This window comes from Mytilus edulis, chromosome 4, assembly GCF_963676685.1.
Source record: "Mytilus edulis chromosome 4, xbMytEdul2.2, whole genome shotgun sequence".
NCBI lineage: Eukaryota > Metazoa > Mollusca > Bivalvia > Mytilida > Mytilidae > Mytilus > Mytilus edulis.
The window spans coordinates 29829360-29848362 of record NC_092347.1 but is presented as its reverse complement, the minus strand read 5'-3'; the positions used below and the strand labels follow the sequence as shown (position 1 = coordinate 29848362).

General features: G+C 30.8%; 2 protein-coding genes across 17 annotated transcripts in view; one reads left to right on the top strand and one right to left on the bottom strand.

The window, feature by feature from the left end:
* LOC139519389 (band 4.1-like protein 4A) overlaps window positions 1–13609 on the bottom strand; it is a 50676-nt gene extending 37067 nt beyond the window's left edge. For 9 of the 16 annotated variants that reach the window (XM_071311423.1, XM_071311426.1, XM_071311431.1 and 6 more), the window contains exons 1-7: window positions 13213–13575; window positions 4111–4215; window positions 2894–2936; window positions 2287–2368; window positions 1759–1856; window positions 1141–1261; window positions 812–899 (exon numbers count right to left, since the gene is read on the bottom strand). In XM_071311423.1, coding sequence (XP_071167524.1) covers window positions 812–899; window positions 1141–1261; window positions 1759–1856; window positions 2287–2368; window positions 2894–2936; window positions 4111–4215; window positions 13213–13359 — 684 coding nt within the window. In that variant the 5' untranslated portion in view covers window positions 13360–13575. Of the gene's footprint in view, window positions 1–811; window positions 900–1140; window positions 1262–1758; window positions 1857–2286; window positions 2369–2893; window positions 2937–4110; window positions 4216–13212 lie in introns of all 16 variants that reach the window. The other 7 variants (XM_071311425.1, XM_071311433.1, XM_071311437.1 and 4 more) reach the window with 3 other exon arrangements.
* On the top strand, window positions 13545–16646 carry LOC139519391 (small ribosomal subunit protein uS19-like). Its single transcript, XM_071311439.1, has 5 exons — window positions 13545–13653; window positions 14452–14552; window positions 15025–15157; window positions 15981–16082; window positions 16491–16646. The coding sequence occupies exons 1-5, from the start codon at window positions 13651–13653 to the stop codon at window positions 16602–16604; spliced, it is 453 nt and encodes a 150-aa protein (XP_071167540.1). The 5' UTR covers window positions 13545–13650; the 3' UTR covers window positions 16605–16646.
* Window positions 16647–19003: the final 2357 nt, after the last annotated feature.

Here is a 19003-nt window from a genome sequence, read left to right as displayed (position 1 = left end):
TGATGAGCTCACTGGATGAATCAAAATATATACTAACAGGTGTAAATAAAATTGACAACTTTGTGGAATGTGGAAGGCACTCGAATGAAGATTTATTTTTCAATCATTAGAGAAACATATTCTTACACAGTTACTTACAGGATTTATCCAATCTTGATAGTTAAATCATAAAATTTAAAGTCCTCGCTGAGGCTCCAACTTTAAAATTGATAGTTTATCAATTTTATTGGATAACACGATGAATCTAAATCAATCTGTTAACACACAAATAAGGTGTGTATCTTTTATACAAAATTCGGTATGTTGTCCTCAATTTTTGAATTTGATCACTGACATGACGTGTGTCTTGAATTTATTCAACATAATCAATTTAAGCGGCTCGAGGGTATAAAAATTTCAGCAATGCCATTTAAACTGAAATATCATTTTTTCTTTTTTTATTTCGATTTAACCTCTATTTCTCCCATTAGTTAAACAGGAAAAAATGTACCTTTACAAAAATGTATGCTTTTTTTTTAAGGCAGATTGTGAGTTTAAATGAACGGTGACCCCATTTTTTATTTTATTTTTCTTTGTGAAGTATATGATAAAGTTTATTTATAGAAAAATATAGCGAAATCCTATATTTAAAAAAAAATGATTTATACTCGTGAGCCCCCTTAATAATAAGCTTTTATAATTGTAATAAACAAATTATGACGGATAATGTTTAATGAAAGAAATGTCGTTCAAATATAAGCCACAACCCAAAAAACCTGGACTCACTCAAATTGTTTCACTAAATTTAGCTACCTCCTTAATAAAACCTTACCAATACTGGATGAAGGTCAACACCATACATATCATACCATTTCACTTTGTCTAAAAATTTATACTCAGCTGATGTCGGAACTAGGCCCCTGAAATATAAAATAAATGTCATATATTACTGTTATTCTTGGTCTTTTTTAAAACACTAAAAGTGAGAAAAAAAACATTAATTCAACAAGCAGCTATTTATTTTTAAGATGTGATGTACGGATAAAGTATATGGATATAAGTGTTGTCTGTTTGGTTACCAAAAAATCATTTGCTTATTCCTTTACTCTAAATCAGATATCCGTAAGAGAGAATTATATCATACAAATATAAAATTCTTACACTAGTCTCCGATGACAAGCTGATATTCTTTCTTCAAGCTCTTCTGTCTGATTTGGCACAAATCTAAACTCGGATATATATCCAGTGGAATACCTCTGAGGATCATAGTCACCAAGCTCAGCTAAAAATTGAAATCAATTTGTAATTATTATAAAAACTCTGAATTATATCCTGTGTAATACCACTGAAAATCATGGTCATTTAACGCAGCTTAAAATAGGAATTAGTAAGTGTATCAATATAAGGAACTATGAGAGCCTACATACGGTAATTAATACAAGTTAACTTAGGTTGTGAAGTCAGTATAACAAGCATCAAAACAATATGTTTAATTTTAAACATCCAAATTCCTACAAATGTAAGCTCTTCATTAATACATCGGCAGCAGCTATTCAATGAGTGTCTGATTTTTTAAGGGCATAATTTTTTGCTTTTTTCATCCTGACCTCTGTTTAAAACTAAGTTGATGTGGTATGATTGCCAATGAGATAACTATCGACACGAGACCATCAAACACAACTGTTACTTTCCTGTTTATATAATGTATTTTTGTTAGGTTCTCTATAAGTCATTAGACCAAGTCAGTATTCTTATTATACTTTAACAATCCTCTCTTACATTGAACTGCATAAGCAAACAATTCTGTGGCTTCGTCAAAAGTCAGGGGTAATCTCCCCTGGAGGATATCTCTTTTTACTTGCAGGAAAAACTGGTATCTAAAAAATAGTATATTAAACTATAATGTTATCATATATATGAATTCTATTTGGAAATTACTGTTCAAATAAGCCAGAACATTTTGTACTTTTTTAGTCAATAAAATCCAAAATTTATAGAATATTTTGTCTTCATATTTAACTCATATATAAATATAAATAGAAGTTATATAATGTATATCGGTGCATATTTGGTACAGAATCTGTATACCCTTACTGTCCACATTGGTTTTTGATGGGTACTTGTTGCATTTCTTAGGCAGTTTTTCTGGCTGTTGTCATTTGTATTTTGATGGGAGATAACTCATGTACAAATCAAGAAACTGAAAAACTTTTTTAACATCTGATTTTTTTTAATTGGAGCTCATTCAGCCTGTATTTCTCTTTTCATTCCGATTTTTGATAATTGAGAACAGTTTTATTGTAATACCTTGTTATTTCTTCTCTGACTTTACATGGATCTGCTGGGTAAAACTTGACACCAAAATATAATATGTATGGAGTATTGCACACTGTCAAAATAAACAAACAAATACTAAGCCTTGGCAATATACATAAAACGTCTTATTATAATGAACATGGCAGTATTGCCCAGAGGTACAGCAAAATATTTATACCTAAAATAACACTGCATGCAATGAAATAAACCAGTAAAGTGTATAAAACAGACATATGGAGAGTTTGCTGTATATTTCATACATCATTTTAGATTGATTACACATGCATGTAACCTGCACAACTTATTAAACTATAAATATTGTATATTGAACTATTCTGCAGCACTTACTTTATCATGACATCTCAGTGTTCTATGAAAGGTCTATGGACTATTATTTTAAAAGACATCTAAGGTTGTTAATTTTCAATGGGTATTTTGATTAAAACAGTTTACTTTTATGTAATATTTGGTAAAAATTATCCACAAAGCAATGAAAACAATACTGATTATGTCCCCTTGAAATTTCATTTTTTTTTTTACTAAAGTGCTGTCAAAAATTAAATACTAAAATAGAGTTTGATAACAAATATATACTTACATTTTAACTGTGATGATAATGATTTAAATGGATCTAACCAATGCTGTAAAATATTAAATACCATACAGACATTACAAACGAACTATATACATTGGTAATAAATTTTGGAAAATAAAACAAGGTTTTGGATAAATCACTATTTCATTGATGTGCTTTTGGCTCTATTTCAAGGACTTTCAGTCCATTTGAGCAATATGTTGGGTCTCAAAGCAACCTGATAGAACTACATGCTACATTATAGAATTCTGAGCTCTGAAGATAAGCATGTTTCAGAACTTGAGAATTAAATTACATCAAATAAAAAAGTTATAACCATTAACCTGTAAATGTCATGCTGGTTTTTTTACCAGACACCTGCACAAAATCATTCTCATTCTGTACCAAGTTAGGAATATGACAATTGTTATCCATTTATTTGATGTGTTTGAGCTTTTGAGTTTGCCATTTGATTAGGGACTTTTTGTTTTGAAGTTTCCTCAGAGTTCAGTATTTTTGTGGTTTTACTTTCTCTATAAATTGCTTGTTATTAAATATAATAGGGGTTTTTTTCAGAGACATTTCAGTTCAATTATTTCTTTGAATGTACATTAATTTGGTAGTTTCATAAAAACTCTCTCATTCTTGCTTGTACTTTGACACTTCCACTGTTGTTTTACTGTATCTTTTCAGAGAATTTTTTTTTTGTTTTTTAATTCTTCCTGCTTAACATTTTACTTTCTATTTACTGATACTATTTACTTTTTCCTTTCTTTTTACAGTAGAAGCTTTGTAAGCTTTTGAATTTGTTTAATTTTTTTAATGTAGGCGAACCTTTCATGTCATTTGAATGGTTGTAGTGGTTGGTTTTTTTCCTGCAGATCCTTTCATGTAACTTGATTGGTTGTAATATTTTTTCTACTGTAGATCCTTTTCTATTTTGAATGGTTTTAGCTCGTTGTAGTATTTTCTATTGTAGACCTTGAATGGTTGTAGATTTTTTTTAATATAAACACTTTCATACCATATGAATGGGTTGGGTTTTTTTTAAATACAAAACTTTCCTTGATTTTAAATGGTTGTAGTATTTTATTACTGTAAACACTTTCATTGCTTTTGAAAGGTTGTAGTATATTATATTCACTGTAGATATTTTTATAGTTTGGATGGCTGTAGTAATTTTTTACTGTATACACTTTCTCGGCTTTTGTATCTCTGCAGTAAATTTTGTTTGTACTTACTGTTTGGTCTGAGGTATCAAGATATCGCAGTCCAAAATAATCTTTTTCTTCTAGATTCAGATATGAAAATACTTTATCAAGGAGAGAAAGTCCCTTGTGACTACTCTAAAATTGTAAAAAATTAACAAGTTAAAAAATTTAAAATCTAAAACAAAATGTCCTTACATCATAGTCAAAGGTTTCTATCTGACTTTTTATCATTTTTCATTTTCTAGAATCTCAAGAAAAACCATCTTAACCCTTTTCTCAATGACTTTTTTTTTTTGGAATACTTGATTCACATAGGATTTATTTTTAAATGCTGAGAATATGCTTTAAAGTATCAACACAATGCCAAAAAAAACAAATATTTCATCAAATAAATTTAAGTCAGGTATTCTTATTAATGTCCTTTTCATATTGGATACAAATGTTATTTAGTCTGATTTCGTAGTCAAAGAGTTTCAAAGTTCTGAGGTACTACACAGGCGTCAAAAGGCTTCATTTTTTAGTTAATGGGATGGCGTCAAAAGGCGTCATTATGGTGGAAAGGGATAAATATTTGTATCTATCTATTTTTTCTCCTTTTAGATGAACATGTACAAGTTTTACAGTATCATGATCAAGCAAATGGTTCTCTATGTACATTTTTTTTGTACCTGTTTGACTCTGTCTGGGCTCTTGTTTACTAATGAACCTTGTTATTGTAATAAATACAACTTATATTTATATAAATCTACATGCAGGAAGAAAGGTATAAACAACATAGTATCAGGGGCCTTATCTTAATGTACTGACAATCATCACCAAAAATGTAAAATTAGAAAACTACAAATATGTCAAGACCTTATGTCAGGATTCTCACAAAGATAAAAAATCTCATTCACCTTTAATGACATTTAATTTCATTTTTTATTCTACTATCTTCAACTCCTTTTCTATAAATCAATCAGAGCAATTCAAATATGTACAGGTTTTCTATTAAAATTCACTATACCATTAAACGAAAACTTTTACAATCAGCTGGTTTCTTTATCAACCATGAATCAAATAAATTTCAATACACTGATATGTGTAACCTTATATTTAGTTATTAACTACAAATACAAAATAACGGACTCGTTCTTTTTGTAATACCATCATTTAATTCTTACTCTATTAAAGAATGACACGACATTTGATGACACAAATGACATTTAAGGTTCTTTTAAAACTCCTGTAATTAAGTTGACAAGAGTTGATAGAAATTGAATACATTCGTTTTTTGTGAAATGTAAAGTGATAGCTAAACATTAAATTTATCTAACAAACACAAATCACTGGTAAAAACAATAATTCTCAAAACACAAAAAGTCTCTACCTCAAAATAACTGTAGAAAACAAAAGGTATCTGCAAAGGATGGGTAATTGAACAGACAGACAGTGGAACAGGAGTGATACAATATATATAAAAGGTAGTTCATACAGTATCATATACATGGCTAACTGTCTGATACAGGTCTAAGACAAAGTTCATGCTTTAGACCATAGAACTTTCAGCTCTACTGAAAGCTAGTATAAAGTCAATGTCAACTAATATTGAAGACCTATTGGTGACTTTCTTCTGTTCTATGGTGGGGTTGTTGTCTCTTTGACACATTCCCCATTTCCATTCTCAATTTTAATAAAAACAAGAGTGCACACGCTGAAATGTCTCGCCTTCTATACTAATCATTGATATTATGTTGATAGTCCTAAGTATAAAGCTAAGCTTTATACAACTGTCACATAAACTTAACATTAACCAAGATAACTAAACAAAGACCAATGAACCATGAAAATGAGGTCAAGGTCAGATGAACCATGCCAGGCAGACATGTTGAGCTAACAATGCTTCTATACAACATATATAGTTGACCTATTACTTATAGTTTAAGAAAAATAGACCAAAACACAAAAACTTAACACTAAGCAATGAACCGTGAAAATGAGGTCACGGTCAAATAAAACCTGCGCGACTGACATAAAGATCATAAAATATTTCCATACACCAAATATAGATGACCTATGGCATATAGTATTAGACAAAAAGACCAAAACTCAAAAACTTAACTTTGACCACTGAACCATGAAAATGAGATCAAGGTCACATGGCATCTGCCCGCTAGATAGGTACACCTTACAATCATTCCATACAACAAATATAGTAGACCTATTGCACATAGTATGAGAAAAACAGACCAAAACACAAAAATTTATATATAACCACTGAACCATGAAAATGAGGTCAAGGTCAGATGACACCTGCCAGTTGGACATGTACACCTTACAGTCCTTCCATACACCGAATATACTAGCCCTATTGCTTGTAGTATCTGAGATATGGACTTGACCACCAAAACTTAACCTTGTTCACTGATCCATGAAATGAGGTTGAGGTCAAGTGAAAACTGTCTGACAGACACGAGGACCTTGCAAGGTACGCACATATCAAATATAGTTATCCTATTACTTATAATAAGAGAGAATTCAACATTACAAAAAATCTGAACTTTTTTTTCAAGTGGTCACTGAACCATGAAAATGAGGTCAAGGACATTGGACATGTGACTGACGGAAACTTCATAACATGAGGCATCTATATACAAAGTATGAAGCATCCAGGTCTTCCACCTTCTAAAATATAAAGCTTTTAAGAAGTTATATAACACCGCTGCCGCCGCCGTAGCCGCCGCCGGATCACTATCCCTATGTCGAGCTTTCTGCAACAAAAGTTGCAGGCTCAACAATAAAAAAAAACATGTTCATTCCTTTAAAGGACGACATCATATATAAAAGTACAGGATCATTGAATAAATAACCATATAAGGACTAAATCACATAACAAATTCATATCAATTGACCAGGGGTGGGCTTAAATACTTAATAACAGTGCAAAATCCAGAATGTTTTAAATCTCTCCCTGTTGCTCAAAAACGCACATTTAAAATATTAAATTATCACACAAATTGTCCTGTTTATTGTATAAATGAGTAGATCAAGAAGCTTAAGTATCGGGTTACAGCAGTTTGTCAATAAAACATGGCTTTACATAAACATGATAAATTGGTATAATAGTTGTATTCATGTGTTTGATCTGTAATATATATCCAGATTTACTCAAGCTATCATTGTATGAGGTCTTGTATTAGTACATACTTATTCTACATGTTTTAGTTAGATTAAAGAATGTTTAAATAAGGCCACACCAAATTAATTTCTTGTTCTACGGATTTTTGGACTCCAAAATTTGGGGCGAGCGAGCGATTTGAAAATTTTAATAAAAAAATATTTAATTTGAAATTTTTTGAGGCGAAGCTTGAAAAGTAAAGGCGAGCGATTATATTTTTTTTTTGTAAACATAAAATAGTAGGTTTTGACAATATTAAAACTTGATTTATAACTTGTACTTTGACATTTTTTAATTTCTGAAGTATTTTTTCCCTGTTCACCAAGAAATAATTAAATCTGGTCTATGTATGTGTGACTGACAATGATACAATTCTCCATCCAAGTCATAATCAGTTTGGGGTTGCCCCTTAATTTTATAAATATCCCTTTTACATGTTTTATGATGGATCATATAAGTTCTAATATATTTGTTTGTACAAAAGGGCTCATATTTTCTCAAAGAACTATATATCTATCTATATCTAGTATTAAATTGTCAAAACATGTCCAAGAATTTTGTAATATTCCTGGACTTTAACCATGTTAAATTAACACATTTACTTTTAACAGTTTAATATTATTAAAAATGAGTGGACCCCTCTTTTAGAAAAAGTTGTTTAAAATATGATGTAACTCTCCCCTTTTTGAGTACAAAATTCTAAGTTTTCAAAGTTTTTGTATAGAAGAACTATACAAATCCTTGGTATTTCTATTTTCTTTTCTACATCAGTAAAATGACCCCTTGTCTGAGGGAGGGTTGTTCTCAACCTGACAATAACAAACACAGGTCAAAGTACGGCCTTTTACACAGGGCTTTGATACAGACCAAACAGCAAGCTATAAAGGATCCCAAAATTATTAGCGTACACAATTCGAACAGGAAAACCAACGATCTAATTTATATATTCAAACGGGAAAATACCAATGAACAACATCAACAAACGATAACTGCTGAACGACAGGCCCCTGAATCAATCAGGACAGGTGCATAAACATGCAGCGGCTATAGATAGTTTTGTTTTGCCAGCGCACAATATAATTGCAGTTGAAGGCAAATCCTTCAGAAGTTCTTTGTACTTTATTCTAACAACGGAACATTTTGGATAGGGAATATAAGTAAGGGGGAAAGAAACCAATGTTGATATCTTTTTATAATATTTAAAAAAAAAAACGGTGCGGGAAATAGACATGTTTACATTTCCGGATGCGGGAAGCGGGAATATAAAAAAAATAAAAAAATTCTGTTTTGAAAAAAATAGGTGCGGGCGGGTCCGTCGAACAAGGAATCAAATTGGTGTGGCCTAAGCTATGTTTCTTTTGACAAATCAGACAATTTTAGGTTACAGGATCATTTTGTTTTCTTGATAATATTTTACAACCAGACAAGGGAACTGATCCATGGTTGTAAGGTTAGGGGCTATATTTTTTCATGGAGAGACAGGGGCGGATCCAGCCATTTTAAAAGGGGGTCCCAGCCCAGCCTAAGGGGGGTTCAAACTATATGCTCCCATTCAAATGCATAAATCGGCAAAAAAAAGGGAGGGTCTGGTTCCAACCCCCCAACCCCTTGATCCGCCACTGAAAGATACTTTTATATGAAAAAGAGCTGTTAAAAAACCCATTGTACCTTTTTGACTTTACATGGGGAGGTGCTCTAAGCACTGATAAGAGCCAATCCTCAATCTGTGAAAGAGTACGTAACAAAGCATGTAAATGTTTTAAATTTAAAAAAAAATATGAACAATTTTCAACAACTCTAACAGCAAAACCATTTATCATATAAATTGTTGCAATGCATATAAGAATTATGCAATGTACATTTAAAGTAATCAATTATGCATTATGAGCAAATTTGTAACATATACAAATGACCTAAAAGTTGACAATATCAATGGTTTTAAGAAATTTAGAAAAGAAAAACCTGCATTTAAGCCAAACCTATCTAGAATAAAATTGTGAAGATATTTTAAATTTCTATCAATTTTTAAAGAATATTGTTGATCTTTTCAAACTTTTCATTATGTTTTGAAATGCAGATAACATCTAAGAACTTGACAGAACAAATTAGAGGATTGAATCTAAATCTCTTACTATCTGATCAAAATAAAAACATAAATAATCTACATAAGAATAGGTAGTCAAATTTACATGAAATAAGAGGAGAAATATGCCAGGTTTAACAAATATGGTGTTAAAGTTACATAATGTAAAATACAATTACACACATTTAAAAGTCTTTCACACTATGGGGTACATTCAAATCTTTTATCATAATGATCTGCGTATATAAATCTTGGGCTATTTTAAAAATACAAATAGATTTAACTTTTAAAGTTAAATACTCAAAAATTCCACACAAACAAAATTAAATTATTGCAGTTATATTTTGTAAAATATATTTATTTTAAATTAAAGAATTTGCACATAAATGTAAACATACAAATGTAGTATGTTTACACTAGCATGTCTTCAATTTTTATCAAATCAAAGTAAGAAATACAAACATAATTCAATAACAAAATTCTAATAAATCATGTAATACTGTGATTTATAAAAGTGCAAATGTAGACATGAGAGAGATATGGATAATTGCCAACAGCAATCCAACAACAAAAAACTGAATGAAACAGCCATCTGGAGGACACAATCATGTACAAGTGACCATAGACAATTGACAATTTCAAATTCATATGCAACTATGACCAAATCTTAATTACTATATTTATTAATACATCTGAAACAAACATAAATATATAATACACCAGAATTAGGGCACTTAAATCTGTACAATAACAAAATAGAAGTTACCTATATTGTGGTATAGGTTAACTCACTGTTATTATCAGTGTTTTTTTTGTTATACATGCATATGTATCAGATTTCTATAGGCACTTCGGCATATAAGGAAATGTTATGCTTTGGGAAACATCCAAATTCCTTGGCATCCCAAGATAAAAGTCAATATATGTAATTATGGTAGAGTAACAGACATCAATAAAAGGAGACCACAAAAAATCTTTCAAAACAGATAAAGAAAAAATGTTTTCAATTTGTGTGTTCTGTCCCAGTGGCACTACATGAACATAAATTTCCCTTGGTAAAACCCCAAACACTATTTATAACAAATAAAATACTAGGTTCACACTACTATTTCAAGTACTTCTAATGATTCTCAGAACGTTTCAATTAGTAATTAAGTCACTAAATTAAGGAAAGGGAGTTCAATTGGAAAACAGGGTCTACTGTCTAGACTACTTTATGGCAATTTTAAGCTTGGGTCACCCTCTAGAACCCAAGGGAAAGGCTCAACATTTATTTGTTCTGTGTAATTTCCATTTCATTACTATGTATTTCCTGCATTAGGATGTTTATTAAGATAATCTTTATCTCTTCATAATTTTTTGGATTTTCTCATTTCATATCTTTCAGAAAATTTCACATTAAAACAAAACAAAAGAGAAGCATAAATATTCAGACATGAAAACATTGTTAGGTATATACATGTATTACGACTAGATTTTGATAAATGATAGTTTTATTGTTATATTAAGTACTTCAATTAAATGTTATGCATTAAAAGACAATCACACTTGTTTGTATATATGTCCACACATTTTCATTCATAACTACAGAAGAATTTAAATAGTTTATACATCCCTACCTACAAATTGTATTATAGACAGGTGCTCTAATCAAAATTTAATTCTGTCAGTCATATTGACACAAACAACAGACATAAATTCTCTTTAATCAATATCCACCTTCTTTTAAATTCTTTCCTTATACATACATGTATGTCTATAATATGTTTGTCTATACTGTTACATGTATTTACATTAAAAATTCAAATTTACAATCCTCAGAAATATACATTGTGATATATAGTTTTAATGTGTGAAATTTTGCCTTCATAAATATTTAACATTTTAATATGATTAATAGCATTTAAAGAAAGAATTTTCAATCTTTCCCATATTGATAAGACATGATTTCCTTTAACATGTTTAATGCTTGTTTTTACTTTTATCATGTTAATATCATAAGTTATTTACTTCTTGGTTAGTTTAAATTTTAAATACATGTGCACTGTAAAGTTAGAATCATAACATATACATGTAACTTTATTGCAAACTGGCAATAACAGTTGCATTACTTCAGAGTTCAAAATGATGTAAAAACACAGAATCACTATAAATGTACTTTTCTATATTTTATTGATGATAAAAAAAAATGTTTTTAACATTGAGGATTACATTCATAACAGATGGTTAAATTAATAACAAATGTAGTACACTATCAGTACATCTTGCCCTCAGCATAAACTTCACCAGACTGTGAAGATATCATTTGTACTTTGTAGATCATCATATAACATATAGACCCAAAAGCATGATCAAAATAAAACATTGTCACTGTTCAAAAGTCACACAATTATTTTAAATGTGTACCAAGTTTATATGTACAAATGTATTGTAAACTCTGTACCATGTCAGGAAATCTTCGAACTTTATTTACATGTACATGGCAACAATAAAAAATAAACATAGATAATTATTAATACATTTTTACAAAAAAAAGAGATAGATGCATTAGCATCAGTGTACATGTACATAACATCATCATGTATATACATATAACACTTTAAAACTTTCAACATTTCATTCCTTAAAATAATTGACCAGAAAGAGAGTGGTTACATGTATTATAGTAATGTCCACTCAAAATTTCAATCGACCAGTATTTGCCAGTATTTACCAACAGCATGGTCAATACAATGTACTAGCTTAAGCTAGTATTGACCGCTTTTTTGCCAACCTTGAGGTACATGTACATTTGTACATAACTTTAAGAAGACACTTAATTTTATTTCAAGGGTTAAAACTGTCATGTAAAATGTACTCAACATTAAGTGACAAATTTTCCAGCATTTATCTGTTCACAAAGGAGCACATTTTGATGATCATGAAAATCTTCAGGGACCAAATCATGGCAAATGACAGATTTAGTCAGCAAAATTAACCAATATATGTCAGAAAACTGGTTAACAATACATGTACATTAGTACTTCATCTTATCATATGGGAAACATGTACTACAGCTAATATGTGTATTGATCTTGAAGGCTTAAATTTTTAGTAAAAGCTTATTTACAATGTTAATATCTCAAAATAGCTTTTATTTTAAACATAATACATTGTAAATCATATACATGTAGGGTTTTCAAAAGGTACAAGTTAAATTGGCACCTGGTCAATTAGACACCTACATTTACAGAAAAAGTCAATTTGACAACTATTTTAAGTCATTTCAGCATTTGGCTAGTCAATTTGTCATTTAATATTAGATTTAGTTTTTGTCCAATACATTTCTTGCATACACATGTAGTAAAAAATTCTGTCATGAAATAAAAGTTTCTTTATAATTACAATTTCCATTAGGAACAGATATTATGCCATTGTTTACTTTTTTTAAAGTTCCTATTTGATTAACTTCTGTTCTCAGTGACCCTGAATTATAAGTTGACACTTAATGTGAAAACATTTAAAATAAAAAAATACCAAAACCATCAGTAGTTGACTTGCAAAAACATAATGTTATTCATGAGTGACGGAAAAACTACATTTGATGCTGAATTCTGATTTGACTAGGTGCGGAATCAACCATGTCTTGAGTCAACCAAAGGACTAAAATTCATTTTCTGGTAAAACATGAACATTCATTTTCGTGTATTCTGTGTACCAGTTTTATTGTTGTCCTATATAAACTCTCTAGTGCTTTTTCCTTTGCAAAAATTGAGAAACAATCTTCATTGTCAAATGACCTCTTTTCTCCCATATATTACCCTATATAAAAGTCAACTGGGGCAGTTCATTCAAAAATTGGAAATTGGAAACTTGGCTTTAGTAGTATAGATGTATTCATTTATATACAAACCTTAAAAGGAAATAATTGATCTGTTTCATCCAAAAATATAACTTTACAGACTGGTCCACCTTTTGATTCACTTGTCCTATTCGAATTTTGCTTGTCGATTCTAAGGAATCGAGGTAAAAGTTTCGTCAATCGAAAAGAATGGGACATTTTTGATACAAAAAGTTTGTATCACTTTTTGGAAGTAGATGACCATGAATTTACATGCTTCGTCCTGGTAAATTTAACTGTTCTTGAATTATTATGCATTTCTCTCTGTTACATATTCCATAATTTTTCAATTCTTTGATCTTTCTTGTGGTGAATTTTCACATTTTAATAGTGTCCAACTTCACCTGTCAACAACATTCGCACCTGTCTTCGGTTACTTCCGGAACTAGCGAGTACACGCTTCTACACTACATCCGATTCTTTCTTTTTCCGGTTTCACAACACATCAAAATGGTACATATTACCAACATTTTTACTATCTGTAAAATATCACTGCCATCACACTCATATTTGTTGATTTTAATTCTTTTAAATCATCACAGCAACTAAATTTAGCAATATCTTTAATATTTTTAAAGAAATTTGGCAATAAATTGAATGTATTCAAATTGATCATGCAACGACCAACGTTCTCCACTTTTTCATTTGGATTGGATATAGACAGAAACGGGCTTAAGTAACACAAGCTCTATAGAATATTTAATAGTTATATACATAGAGTCTTTTAAAACAGTACAAAAAAATCAACGGTTACGTGTATTTTTACATAATCAGCATTTTGAGCAAACCACCACTGTAGTAAATAAATGCACCATACATGTGTATATATATATATATTTATAAACTGGCATAACTTCTCAAACCTTGCTTGTATATTTTAGTTTAATCATGCCAACCTTGTGTCATTTCTTTTTAGAAGTAATTAACTCGTTAGAATAAAAATATATTGTTTATCTGTGAAATGCCAATATTTATCAACCCAAACAGCATAATTGCGGGACTTGCACCACTTTTCTGGTAGCCCTAAATATTTAATAGTTTGAATCAGCAATTCCCGGGAAAGATATGATCTGCTTGAATGAAGGTTTAAATCCCTAATATTGCCAGGCATCAAACTGGTTAAATTTTTATCTTGATTAGTGAAAATATAATTATTGTGATTTTGTCGGAGGTCACAAATGATTATCGTTACCATTAATTTTCACAGCACAAATATTGACTCAATTCCTAATTTCGTTTTAATATTTACAGGAAGTAGACGAAGTTGCCTTGGCAGAAAAGAAGAAGAGGCGTACCTTCAGAAAGTATGCCTACAGAGGTGTTGATTTGGACCAGCTGCTTGATATGTCAAAGTAAATATAAATTGACCAGGTCTAGATCACATGTTTCACCTTAAAATATTAAAATAAACAAAGCAACTCTTTGCAAAAAGACACTTTCTGAAAAGGTTTTGGTCAAACCCTCATTTAAAGATTGGATGTGTATTAGCCATAAACATCAGGAATACCATCTATAGTCGCCGTCAGCAGAAATTTGTAGCGGTTTATATCAATAAAAATAATCTAAACTATTAATCACGTTCACTCGAGATATAGTTTTTCACATTCCATTCATAAATCGTCAAAAGAAAAACCACTACTGAATAATAAAGACCAGGAATAAATAAATTTCCATTGGTTTTCAGGACTGAACTTTGTTTCAATTAATTGAAGAAAGTATTTGTGCAGGTCATTAACTGAAATTCTTTTTTTCAAAATAACTAGATATATATATTTTAATTAAATCTTTGATAAAATGAAAATTACAATTACTGTTTATTTTCAGTGAGCAGCTAATGGAATTGTTCCCCTGCAGAATTCGTAGAAGATTGTCCAAAGGATTAAAGAGAAAGCCAATGGCCCTGATTAAAAGATTAAGACAGGCAAAGAAAGAAGCTGGACCTCTGGAAAAACCAGAAGTATGAAATAATCAAAATAGATATGGAGTTGGTTTCAAATTATAAAGTGAATGATTTAAATTCAACTCAAAACTTATTAGAGATATTTTTTAGAAATGTATAGAAAATTTCTTTCAACATGAAAAGATAAAACATAAGCAATTTGAAATGAATTGTATATGTATGAATGCTGATAGACTGTGGACTTGTACCTCTTGAAATACTTTGCCACAAATTTATTTGCCTATTAGTCATATATGTCCATGAAATTCAAATATTTCCAATCTTGAATTCACAAAAATGAAAAATAATCAAATATATATTTAGAAATTATTTTAAAACTGTCCATACAAATAATGATACATGCAAAGTAATAAGTATGCAATCTTTCAAGATGTAAATATCAGGGATGGCAATATAAGTTTTAAAAAAGTGAAAGCAAAAGTCAATGATTTAAGTTGCCCAGTGTTCTACATGTATGATCAAGCAAACATATGAGATTGATATTATACATTGTAGTCCAGAGAATTTCAGAGTGAAATTAAAGAAAATAATACATTATTACTTGCACAAGTTGAGCAAATATAGACGATCCAGGGATATAACTCTACTTGTACCAGTAAATAAACATTACTTATGGATTCCAAAGTAAATAATTTTTTGGTATAACAAAATGTACTAACTAAATTAAAAAATTACTGTATATAGAACAGGTAAAAATACCAAACTAGATATTGATTCTTGTGCTCCTTAAAAATCTTTTGTCCATCAGAAAGAATAATAGAATGTTGGTTCTGGAAACAGTGATGCCATTATGGCTAACATCTGTCTATTTATTTAACAGGTAGTGAAGACTCATTTACGTAACATGATCATTGTCCCAGAGATGATTGGCAGTATCATTGGTGTATACAATGGTAAAACTTTCAACCAAGTGGAAATCAAGGTTAGTAGCAGTCAGCAATTCAGATTGGTTGTTAATGGTTAGAAAAATCAGAGGTTAATATAAAAAAGAAGATGTGGTATTGGTATGATTGCCAATGAGACAACTGTCAAAAAGAGACCAAAATGATCTCTCACGAGCAAAAAACCCGTAACTGTAAATATATAAGGGCATACACTACAGGCACAAAACTTGAAAATAAACACTTCAATATTTATCCTTATAGGACAGATCTTGATCGAATATCAAAATCTTTTTTTTGATATGTGAAATCTAAAATGTTGGATATTAAATTAACAAAGCAAACATAATACCAAGACAATAGTCCAAACTTTTTGTCCAAAAATATCTGAAGTATTTGATTTTTTCTGAATGAATTATTTTATTCACCTGGTCAACTTTATTTTTCAGCCTGAGATGATTGGACATTACCTTGGAGAATTCAGTATCACATACAAACCAGTAAAGCACGGTCGACCAGGTATTGGTGCCACTCACTCTTCAAGATTTATTCCTCTGAAGTAGAAACTGGACTTAGTGATGTGAAAATAAAAAAAAATAAAAATATTATATTATTCATATTTAGCCTACAAATCTTAAAGGATGTGAAACAGGCAATGCTTAAAGATCTGGCCTCACAGTTTTCTTGTCAGGATATACACCCGTAGTTACTTTTGTGGGCCTCTGGTGAAGGAAGTAATAATAAAAATCATAATGGAAATTCATAAATGGTATTATTTCTATTCAAACAATACATCAAATACAGTGGTTCATGAAACAAAATACATTAATAATATAATAAGCAATACGGCAAGGTGCGTTCATTACACCAAGTTTAATAAAACAATTGCTCGGTGCAAGAAGATCTACATTTGTACTTGGTGCACGGCATTCAAATACTCAGCGTACTCGGTGCAGCAAATCTACTTGGTGCACTGCATTCAACTTGAATACTCAGCGTACTTGGTGCACTGCATCTAAAAACTCTCACCAAGCAACTTTACTTGGTGCTGCAAATCTACTTGGTGCACTGCAATATCACCAAGTGCTCTCACTTGTTGCAGCAAATTCTAGAGACTGCTAATTGCATGGAGGTTTTTGGAGAGAAGCTCCATGTAGGAACATGCGTTCCATATTTTATACAACGTGTGACGATATACACAAGTTATTCATAAACAAGAACATGTAACGCTTCATTTGGCGCGTTATACTGCAACTAAGTATAAACACATACAAAATGAATAATTACACACATAAACAGAGTCGATATATAGACTTAAAGAAATCAGTATATAATATAAGGTCAAAGTAAGCTATTTCTTCTGTAAAATACGAGACAGAAAACAACAACGGACATCTGCGTGTAGAACAAAGACCACAGTAATAATATCTGCTTTCAAATCACCAGGGCGTAACACTACCCCCTACCTTATAGAAAAAGGATTTTACAATCACCACCTGACTATGGTTTTTGGGGTAAATATTGAAAGTTATGTCTTACAACTTTCCTGTTTCAAATAGGCACATGAAAAGTTGGGTAAATAAAAACTGGCATTCCCATAGAGGTGTCATTAACACCAATCTCCATAGGACAACAACTTTAGCTAAAATAAAAAAAAGACCAACCTTTTACCTAAGGCTTGCCTTTGAACCAAAGTAGGAACACATAACTTTGTTCAACCAGTTATAAGGTTAAAACTTTGACAAGATCAGTTCTTAAATAAATTCACATTTATGATCATAATTTGCCCTTTGATATTCTAGCCTTCAATCATTTGCAAACAATCTGTTTACGCTGAAAAAGATGAAAATGTATTTAGTTGGTCAGATGTACATACTAGTAGTTGGCTTTGAGAATGGTAGATATTCTATAATAAAGATCATGAGAGCTGATGCATATTTTATCTCATAAAATTATCTTAAAAGTCCTTAACATGCATGGGATGTGCGATGTTAGGTCTGATAGGGGGAGAATTGGGGCAGTTTTTTATCATGTTTTTTGTTGATCCTGCAACAAGCTCGATTGGGATAGTGATCCAGCGGCAGCATTAGCGAACTTCTTAAAAGCATTATAATTTAGAACGAGGAAGGCTTGGATGGTTCATGCTTTGTATATAGATACCTCATGTTGTGAGGCTACCGTCAGTCACATGTCCATGATCTCATTTTCATGGTTCAATGACTACTTGAAAAAAAGTTGATTTTTATACGACCGCAAAAATTTTAATTTTTTGGTCGTGTATTGCTATCACGTTGGCATCGTCGTCGTCTTCCGAATACTTTTAGTTTTCGCACTCTAACTTTAGTAAAAGTAAATAGAAATCAATGAAATTTTAACACGAGGTTTATGACCACAAAAGGAAGGTTGGGATTGATTTTGGGAGTTTTGGTCCCAACATTTTAGGAATTAGGGGCCAAAAAGAGCCCAAATAGCATTTTCTTGGTTTTCGCACTATAACTTTAGTTTAAGTGAATAGAAATCTATGAAATTTTGACACAAGGTTTATGACCACAAAAGGAAGGTTGGGATTGATTTTGGGAGTTTTGGTTCCAACAGTTTAGGAATTAAGGGCCAAAAAAGGGCCCAAATAAGCATTATTCTTGGTTTTCGCACAATAACTTTAGTATAAGTAAATAGAAATCAATGAAATTTTAACACAAGGTTTATGACCACAAAAGGAAGGTTGGGATTGATTTTCGGAGTTGAGGTCACAACAGTTTATGAATTAGGGGCCAAAAAGGGGCCCAAATAAGCATTATTCTTGGTTTTTGCACCATAACTAGTATAAGTAAATAGAAATCTATGAAATTTAAACACAAGGTTTATGATCACTAAAGGAAGGTTGGGTTTGATTTTGGGAGTTTTGGTCGCAAGAGTTTAGAAATAAGGGGCCCAAAGGGTCCAAAATTGAACTTTGTTTGAT